At 55.8% G+C, this 10584-nt stretch overlaps 1 protein-coding gene across 1 annotated transcript in view; it reads right to left on the bottom strand.

Moving 5' to 3' along the window:
• The window catches only part of UBE3A (ubiquitin protein ligase E3A), a 56127-nt gene that overhangs the window by 22549 nt on the left and 22994 nt on the right, over positions 1–10584 (bottom strand). Inside the window, exon 5 of the mRNA XM_006907081.3 lies at positions 864–1171. Within this exon, the coding sequence (XP_006907143.1) occupies positions 864–1171 (308 nt within the window). The remainder of the gene's footprint in view (positions 1–863; positions 1172–10584) is intronic.

Below are 10584 nucleotides of genomic sequence, written 5' to 3'. Positions count from 1 at the left end.
CAGTGCCTCTAAGACGGGCGCACGGCCCAGAAGACGGTGCGTCCACCCCGTGCGGCCACCCGACCGGCTGCACCCCACGGTGCCAGCACGAGCCACCTTCGGCCGCCGCTGCTCCGGGTGCAGGCCGGCTGGGAAGCGTGCACGGCGGGGTCGGTGTGACGCGCTCGCCCGCACAGCCCGCTGGGGGCCGAGTCAGGGAAGGGACTGGCGCGTGAGGTTATGGAAACACTTTCCAGTGCCCGCAGGACACGAGCTAAAACGCAATCCCACGTCGCCAATTAACGTGCACTTGAAACCTCCGCAGTAACCTCTACCTCACACACGTCAGAAGCCAGAAGCTCCCTCTCCCAAACCAGGACAATGGCCTCTGTGGGGCGGGGCCCTGCCCCTCACTCGGAACCTGCCCGGCCCGTTACCACGCAGGTCAGCGGCACCGAGGGGAAGCCAGCCTGGCGCTGAGGATTCGGGAAGAAAGCGACGTGTTGACAGCCGTGGCACGCAGGGCCCCGGGGAAGGAGGGCACGGGCGTCACGGCCACTCACTGCCACGTCCTGCCCTGCCTTCCAAAGGGGACAAAGCCACCCCCCCTTCCCATGCTGGGGTCCCCCGACGCACGGCCGACGTTCTGTCGAGCTGTCCCCTAATTTAAACGGGCCACACCACTCCAGACGCGCGCCCGTGGAGAAGGCTGACCGTCCCCGGCCGTCCAGTAGCCGCGGGACCTTTCCAGTGGCTCTGCCTCCGACCAGAGGGCACCGAGCAGTGACGGTGCAGTCACCGACCCAGGGATCGGCCCCGCCCTCAACCCGATAGGGACACCGGCCCACCCAGCCCCCCGGCCCCCGACTCCGACCCTGTCCTACCTTTGAAGTCGTCCCTGGCGCCCAGGCCCTGCTTCCTGTGCGCCTCGGCGTCGGCGCGGGCGGCGCGGGCGGCCCCGTCCGCGTTCTCCAGGTGCGCCGAGCCCGCCCCCTTCTTGGAGGGGTGCGGGTCGCAGAGGGCCGCGTTGACCTTGTACAGCTCCAGGGCCTTGATGGCCGCCGTGTTGTTGTCCATGCGGAGGAAGGAGGGGCAGGAGGCACAGAACTCGTTCGTGCAGGCGCCATTCCCGCAGCCCTCGGTCAGCTGGTGGTAGTAGCGTTCAATCAGATGCTTCGCGGCGGCTCGCTTCCTGTGCCAACGAGTCAACAGACAGGCCCGTCAGCGCGGGCGCGGGGTGGGTGGCGCGGCGGGGAGGGGTGTATCGCCCCGAGGCTGCTTTACCAGAACGTTCCTAAGCACCTCCCAGGGGACCGATAAAGGCCAGCGCTCGCCAAAGTCACTGGGTTCCCAGAACGTGCCGGTGGAAAACGCGGTTTAACCGCTCGCTGCTAACAGGTGACAGCCCTGGCGTTCGTGGCTACGAGTTTCGGAATTCTACCCTTGAGAAAGTAACTGCATCTAAAGTATCGATCTGGCCATGCTGAATCTCCAGTGTTTCAACCATCTGTAAGTTTACAAACAAAATACCCAAAGCTGTCATCATACAACCTTCACCCTAAAACCGCTGACAAACGTCCTCACTATGCTCACGTCATGGGCACGGGAAGCGCCGAGTTCCCTGGGGAAATCTGACACCCCCCTCTTCCGAGCTGACCGTCCAGCACGGGGTCCGGCGGAGCGCCCCCCGGCACCGAGGCGGGTGCCGTGCCCCCACGCCACAGCCGAGCGCACAGGCTCTGCGTCTGCTCGCCTCGAGGCCACCGCTGTGTCCGACACGAGGGCGCCAGAGTTCAAGCACAGAGGCCACGGGCCCTACGGCGGCAGTCACGGCCACTCTGCTTGGTGCCGACTTTACGTGCACAGGATAAAACTACACGTAACCGAAACTATAAAAAACCTCAGCTAATTCAATGTCCAAAACGTTCCCACAGCTGCCTCGCCACTGTGCAGCACGAAGTGGCAAGTGGCATTAGACCTTGCGTCTGGCTTGTTAATCGTGAGAACCTGAATAGTGAGCAGTAGATGGGGACACGTGAACAGTCCGGTTTGTCTCTGAAAGGAGGACTTTGTCTCCAAACTATCAAGGTGACAAAGAGTAATGATTCAAACGCATTCTACACACTCGGGCGCTTCTACCTTCCAAACGTTCCGTGCAAATTGACCACTCAACGCATGCAAAGAGCACCCCACCCCGAACCCTTAAAAACTGCACGAACGCAACGCTATCTTACTACATGTGGCTGCGTAATTTTGAAAATTAAAGACTGTCAGTCTAGGTAAGTGGCGACGTAAGATATCCAAGTGACGACGGGCGAAGGCAGAAGCGGACTCTGGGACACGGCCAGTGTGAGCGCGTCAGCCCCGCGCGAGCCTGCCCTCGGACGCTGTAAATGCTGGGCACTGCCTCTCCCCAGGGAAGTCACAACGTGGATCACGGGTCTTAAACATGAATCAGAGAACGAACTACATGAACGGAGAGCCCTTGTGGGAAATCACTGGACGAATGTGCAAAAAGGCATTGTTTCTATGAAATCTGGGGGAAACCGACACGCCCACAGTAGGTGACCGCTCAGATGCTTACGTGCCTACGACGGCAGCCGTAAATCTGCCAAGATGTCAACCTGGCAAGGAACAGCCCTCTCGCACGTCACCGACAGAAGTCACCTACCAAGCAGCAAGTGTAGGATGAGGCCCTTTTTATTTCGAAGTGCTAACAGCCATTTCCCGATGCAACTGGATGGGGATTTTGAATTGTTTTTGCTTCTTATTTTTCTATAATAAATATGTTACTTGGATATTAAAAATTAGTAAGTATAAACAGAGAAATGGCTTTAAAACGTCACGTACACGATTTAAATGGCCTCCAGGTTTACTAAATTGTCCCTAAGATTAATTTTTAAAGATGAATGATCAAAACTCAAAATACCAAAACACCAGCTATTTTTCTAATGAGAACGCTAAGTTTTGTCCTAAAAAGTCCCTCGAAGCCGAGCCATGTACGTGATCCATGCGCAAGTAAGTGACAGGACATGACTGAGGGTCAAAAGACCCGCCCGAAGCGACAGCTCCCTCTGCCTCTGAGCCGCTGTCCGACCCTGGACAAGGGCTCCCGGGCCTCAGCATCCCCACCTCCGGATTCCTCCCGGCTCTAGATTCCGGCTCCGCTGTGCGACAGGGCGGTGAGCCGGGGAGCCCGCCAGCTGAGGGCCGCTATGACACCAGCGCACTCACTGCTCGGCCCTGCGCTCGGACCCCGCGACCCGGCGAGGCCTGCGTCCGGCCCGCTGAGGGCCGCTACGACACCAGCGCACTCACTGCTCGGCCCTGCACTCGGACCCCGCGACCCGGCGAGGCCTGAGTCCGGCTCGCAGCCGCCGCACGTCTCACGATAAAACGTTCACGGAAAAAACTCCCACGGATAAGGTGCAATTGAAAAAAAGGAAAACTTTATGAAACCGTGCGCTGGCATCTGGGACGCAGTCGCCACGCACAGGGCACAGCCAGCCTCTCAAGGAGCAGGGACCACCGAGCTCTGTGGCGCGGACGCGTGACTCCTCAGGCCCAGGCAGCCCGGGGAGCCCGCTGGTTCCACCGCGCACGCCCCGTGGGACCGCTCTGCGCCTCGGTGTCCCCACCTTTAGCATGACGGGGCTGGGGCGCCACCCCACCCGACTGTGCTCTTCCGCGGACGCCGCTCAGCGGACGGGGGCCGTGAGCCGGCCCGACCCCACGCCCAGGCCGCTGACCCCACGGAGGGGGCTCAGGCTGGACGTGGCAGCGCCCCTCGGACTGAGTGAAGGCGCCCGTGCCCCGGTTCCCAGGGGCGCCAGCGTGCGACGCTCCCCCCGTGCGTCCCCGTACCGGCGCCCAACGCGGAGCAGACGCGGCCTCGGCCGGCAAGGTGCTCACCCACGGCGACAGTCTGGCAAATGGCTCCCACGGGGTGACCTCTGAATCGTGGCCCAGACACCTGATCTAGCCCTCGCCTGTCTTCCACAGTCCGCAAGCTAAGAACGGTTTTCATGGTTTCCCATGGAAAGAGTCAGAAAAAGAATAATGTGTGACACGGAAAAATTATAGGAAATTCCAACAGCAGTGCCCGCGCTGCCCCATTAGGTCGCGGCCAGGCTCCCCGCCCCGCAGACTGTTCCCGTCCCGTGACAGCAGAGCGAGCGGCTGTGACAGACGCGGCCGGCGAGGCCTAAAGTAAATGCCACCTGGCCCTTCACAGAGCTCTGAACTCTGTCCCCCGGGGCGCTGCCCGGCAAGCACAGCGTCCCCCGCTTCCCTCAGCCCCGTCGCAGGAACTGTGCGCTTTCCCCAAACCTGGTGACGACGGGAACAAGGAAGGGGAGAGAAGGGGGGGGGACAGAGAGAGGAAGGAGAGAGTCGCAGTTTAGTGACGCGTCGGCTGCCATTCGTAACCCAACTGCCAGGAAAGAGGCCACTGTACACTTCCCGTAACAGCTCCCTCATGGGTCGCTCCCCGAAAGCTCGTTTTCTAGAAAAGGACGCTTTTCTTATGCAGGCAGCATGAAGATCACGTGGGACCTTCGAGTGAGAGCTCTCCGAGTTGAAGCAGACGCCTAAAAACACCTTTGCATTCAAAACAGACAATGCTTCCCTTTACTTAATTTCTGTGACTGAATTAGTAACGCGGTCCTACAAATAAATGTTCTGTGGAAGAAACCGTATTTGCAGGACCAGAGTCACCCCAGAACGTCTGAGAAAATCTTTTCAAAAATGGCTGCACGTCGTGGGGAAGGTTACTGACGTCAGCAGCTGACTCTGAAACGCATTAAAAAGGATAGAAGAACGAAGACGTCATACAGCAATGGACACGTCCACGGTAGAATCGTCAGGCACAAAATTCTTTCAACTTCGCTGTGTCTGGACGTTTCCAAGATAAAACACGGGGGGAAACACCGCTGCCACGCTGCGTCTTTCCAGAGGGCAGGTCCCTGGGGAAGGAAATGGTCTCAGCCGCCAGTGACAGAAACGGGGAAACCTACGTCTGTCACGAATGGCACTAATTCTACCTCTGCCGACTTTAAAAACTTTAAGTCAGCTTTTTGGAACATTCCGGTAATTAACGAAAATAAAAAACAAACAACGCCTCAATGATGGTCATAATAATAATAATAATGACTATAATAGTCATAAGCTGACCATACTATGCACAGCAACTTCATTTACCATCCGGAAGACAAACACTGAAGACACGTTTAACGTTCCCACACCGATGGCCAACCCCTGGGGTCAGCACACTAGAATGGCTGCCAGCGACATCGGAGGCGGGAGCTGAAAAGGTCTTAAACTGAATTCAACGGGCAGTTGGAAGGTGAGCAATGAACACGAGAACGAAGCCGAACCCAGCAGAACCGCAGCAGTCAGAGGCGAGGCTGTGCCCGCCCACGGCAAGCAAACGAGATGCACATCACACGGCCGACGATGACGGCGTGGAAGGGACAGTGAGCGGGACGGCGGCACCGCGGGGGCTGACCCTTGCGGAATCCTAACGGGGGACAGGGAGGCGGCGATCGGCAGGAAGACGTGTGCCCGTCAGAACAGGGCCTCGACCTGAGGACGGAGCCGGAGGAAGCTGCCAGACCTCAGGGAGCCGAGGACAGAGCCGGGGCCAAGGCCGGCGGGTCATCGACAGAGCCAACGCCTCCGCCCACGGCTTCACGAGGGCCGACTGCCCTGTGTCCCTTCCGGGGTGCCGCCTCTGTGAACCCCGGCACTCCCCCAACGCTGCGCTTCAGGTAAGAAGGCCGGGAGAGTGGCGGCTTCCACACTGTGTTGGCCCTTATCAAATAGATCTGAAAACCCGACGCGGTTCAAGTTCAAGGCCGGGTCTGTTACGATGGAACTGAGTGAATTATTAGATTATTTCAATACCAAATCTCCAACTGTGAAGTCCTGACTGCCATGATCCAACCTACAAGCCGTGAACTATAGAATAAGGAATAGTTTCAATGCAAATCAGTGTTTTTTACTATCAGAAATACGTTTAACCTAACAATAACCCCTAACTACTAACTTATTGATCTTCATGATCTCAATGCCAAGTGCCTGTTATATAGTCAACGCAAAGTAAAACTGTAGAACTAAATACTTAAAATCGTATAGACTTCTAGGCTGCCCGTAACTATGCATAGCAATTTAATTTACTGTTTTTTTTTAAAGTGTCCCATTTAACAGGAACTTTGTAATAAAACAAAAAACAAAATACATCCGTCCACCTCTCTCCAATTAAGCCTCTAAAGGGTCAGGGACACGAAATACACGTTGGCATTAGTGGACCACACCTATCAATTCTGTGACAATCACGAAATATGGTCTTTCATGTTTTCTTCTGATTCAAAGATACTCAAGATAGAAAACATATTTCTTGACTAATTACACATTTGGGTGTCTACCACGCACCGGGGGACATGCTGTGAATTCTGATTGAGATCTGGTTGGCTTATTATTTGGCAGTCTGGACACGTGGCTTTTCCAGGGTTAGGGAGCTGAGGAAACCCTGGAGTGACGGGAAAACTTAGTAACGTGACGGACGCTGAGGGCTGCCTAGAGCCTCCCAGGGTAAGGCGAGAAAGGCCTGAGACTGACCTCTGACCTCACGCTAACATTATTTAACATTCACTGAAGTGCGCTTTGCACAGGTGGTCAGCGAACCTGCAGGTATCTTCCTTCTACCAAATTCACGGTCGAAATACTCCATTTACCGGAACAACGATGAAACGCTGGCCAGGAGGGCCATCGGTGACACGGGGGCAAGAAAGAAGCCCCGCAACTCACTCCCCACCAGACACGCCGACTTAGACAGGTCTAACGTCCTCTGTGAGACCCCTGGGAGCCAGCTGCAGAGCAGCGGGCAAGCTCAAGGCCAAGACTGGCCTTAAGTGTGTAGGAAAGTTACTTCATTTCGACTGCGTCGGCCAACCCTTCCCAGGCCCCAAGCCGGCACAGTTTACAATGCCGGCTTCGCCCTTGGGGACAAAGAGTAAAATCATGTCCAACATTCCAGTTTTTTGGGGGGTGGGGTGAGGTGGGGCTGCCGCAGGGTGAACTTCTGTCTTGCCCGACTCGGAGAACTGGTGGACCAGCAGTGGCCACCGAGGGGGCCCCCGGAGGCGAGGTCCCAGCAGAGAGCCTGACACGCCGCAGACACACGCGAGCGGGCCGGGGGCTGCGAGCTCTCAAGGACACGGACAGACCTCTTCGGGTGGGAAGTCACACGCACAAGACAGAGGCTCCCACAGAGGGCGGTCAGGGATCGGGGACCCCCGTCAGCCCGAATGCTGACGGCCTCCCTCGACGAAGGCCGTCCAGAAAGACCGGGAGAAGTGGCCGTTTTTTCGAATGCAAAATCCACAATAAAATAACACTTTGAAAAAGGAAATCAAGGAACAAAATAAAGAACAAAATAAAACTCCACAAAATGACCTTAAATATACAGAGATCTATGGATTCCCTGACAAAAAAAATTCAACGTGTTTGCCCTGAGGAAACTCAACGTGCTACAAGAAACACAGAGACGAGATGGCGCCATGATCCACGGAATGTCCACGAGATCTGAGGAAAAGGGAAATCTAACTTCAAGGAGCTTGAAGGACCTCAACCAGCATGGACCGGAAGAGGCCGCCATCGAGATGCACTGTGGTCGCACTGTGGTCACTCACACCGTCACACGGTCAGGGAGGAGGGACCGCATGGGCGGATTTCCCAGCAGGAACCCTGCAGGCCACAGAGAAGTGGGAGAACGTATTCAAAAAACAAAACAGAACAAAAAACCCTGCCGACCAAAACCAAACGCTTTACCTGGGAAAACCAACCTTTGAACTGAAGGCGACGTGAAGGGCTCCCGGGGTGAGTGACGCTCCTGGGCCCTGCAAGACTCGGGGAAGCGAAAGCGCGATGGACGGTGGACGGTGGACGGTGGGCGGTGGACGCAACTCAAGAGCTTAGGGAAACGGAGCTCTCAGGGCAAGGCGAATACGCAGACAGGACCAGAGCCCTTAATTCGGGCGCAGATTTAAATGATAAGATGGAAAGAATTTTAACTACGTGATAATGGATCCCAAACACAGGGAGATGTAGTCTGAGGCCTCGCGGGCAGAGGTGTGAGGTTTCACATGCAGCTAAAACTGTCATCGGTTTAAAAGGGGTCATCACAACCGCAGCATGTTTTACGCAATCCCCACGGCAACCACAGAGAAAATACCCACAGGAAGGGCTCAAAACCAAGTGATAAAGGAAACGAAGCAGGTCATTGAGGAAAAAAAGCCGATGAATCACAAAGGAAGACACCGCAGAAGACACGACACTGCGAACAGAAGGGCAGTGAGCGCGGCCCCTCCCTATCGGAGATGACCCGAAACGTAAACGACTTACTCTCCCCAATCAAAAGGCAGAGTGGCTGCATGCGCTTAAAGAAAAAAAGCCACTCGGGGCAGGCGCCCCGGGACCGCACCCCGGTCCACAGCTGGAGTACCTCCTGCGGACGCGGCCGTCAGACCGTCACCGTGCAACGCGGGGGGTTGGAATGATCACGAGGGATTCAAAACGACTGTGATTAATACACGATTAGCCGATACAGGCTCCAGTGGACAAAGTGAACAGCGTGCAAGGAGCAGAGAGGAACATCCTGAGAAGGAACCGAAAAGAAAAGCTAGACGTAAAAAAATGAAAATAAACACAAACCCGCAACGAATGAAAACGGTCTCTGTCGGGCTCAATATCAGACCGGAAGCAAATGAGGGAAGGACCCTCGGCTCAGAGATGCATCAGCCGAAACTCCCAGACCGAGATGCCGAGAACAAGATGCGCAAAACGGAGCAGCGCATCCTGGGCCGTGGGACGAACGTCAGAAGCGTCACACACACAGGTGGAAGCCCAGGAGACACATCTGAAACGATGATGACCGAGAATGTCCCCGAAGCAATATCAGGCACCGAACCACAGGTCCAGGAAGCTCAGAAAACAAGCTGAATAATGCAAAACCAACGAACAAAACAAAATAAAAAACAAAGAACTACACCCAGGCACATCACAGTCAAACTAAAGATTCTGCACGAGCTGAGTCGTTCCGTTCTTGCACACAAGCATCTACTGACTTCCTACTGTGTGCCAGGCGCTGTCACTGGGCTTCCAGGCCAGCAGTAAATGAGCCAGAAACCAGAGAAATCGATAAGAAACAAGTCACTTCAAACCCCACGAAGGTAAATGCAGAAAGGTGAAGGACATGGCATCAGAGACCAGTGTCTGATGAAGTGTGGTCAGGGGAGGCGTCGTCTGAGTAGAGGCCCGAGGCCTGTGAGAAAGCCAGCCATGTGGGCACCACGGAGGAGGGCCGCCGGCCGCAGGCCACGTCTGCAGAACACGGAGACGAAGGGGCCGGAGCACTGAGCCAAGGCAGAGAGAGGCCAGCGAGGTGGAAGGGGCCCAAGTGGGCCTTCCGATTCCGCTGAGAGATGGGGGGCCTCTGAGATGGGGGCCTCTAAGGCTTAACTTTGGAAGCAGCAAGACCACTGGGAAAGAATTTCTTTTGGCAAAAGACGAAGGCTTTGATCGGCCGTAGAGGTGAGAACGGTGTCAACAAGGGCGTTGAATCACTGACATCTTGACGGTGGCATCAGCGGATTTGCCGACAGCTTGAGTGAGACAGAGGACGGCAGCAGGAAGCGTCCAAGCTCCAGATGAACTAGAAGGCAGAGCTGCCACCGACTGACCGGCAAAGCAACTGCGGAGAAGCAGATTTGAGAGGGTGACCCCAAAAAGGCTCTATTCTGGATCTGTTAAGGTTGAGAGTGAGACGCCCAATTACGGGTCCGATCTGTAATTCGCAGGGTAAATCAGAGCTGGGGACAGAGACGCGAGCTGTCAGCGCACGCGCTGAAGCCCGATCCAGACAGGTGGGTGACGGAGGCTGAGCACTGTGTCCTGGCTCATCCCAGCAGCCAGGGAAAGCTAAGTGTCCACCCAGGAGTCTTGCTACACACCGAACCCTAAGCCACTCCGCTTGTAACACTCGCTCCAGTTACTGTCTTGGCTGCAACCTGAGCCCGCGGGCCAGAGACAGGGCTGGGGGCAACGACAGGTGTGACGTCTGAAGTTCCTCGAAATTACTTTGACGTCGCTAAGAAAATTAGAGTCTGAATCACTACGCTCAAAAAGCCTCTACTGCATGGCACCTTCGAGTTTAAACAAAACCCAGGAAGAACACACCACTGAAAAACATGATGTTATCGTGCTAGTTCTATTTCTAGGATAAACTATTACATGACGTGGAGCTGTTAAAATTTTTTAACTGTTTGTCAACACCCTAGGCAACAGGCAACACGAAGAATCCCTGAAATCAAACGGGCGCATTCGTGAATTTGATATAAATTGCTATTTAAAAAAATCGGGACTCGCGAGATCATGGCGGAAGGAACGTGGCACTGAGCTGCTCGCGGGGCCTTGAGAGGGGCGGGCGGACACGCGGCCCCGCAGCTGTGTGCCCGCAGCGGCTGCGGCCGGGACTCGCCCTGGTTGAGACAGCGCGACAGGTCTAAGCTCCAGCGGCCCCATCTTCGGCTGGTCGAGCGGAAGGAC

Source organism: Pteropus alecto, unplaced genomic scaffold (assembly GCF_000325575.1).
Source record: "Pteropus alecto unplaced genomic scaffold, ASM32557v1 scaffold102, whole genome shotgun sequence".
Classification (NCBI taxonomy): Eukaryota; Metazoa; Chordata; class Mammalia; order Chiroptera; family Pteropodidae; genus Pteropus; species Pteropus alecto.
This window is presented reverse-complemented; position numbering and strand designations above follow the sequence as displayed.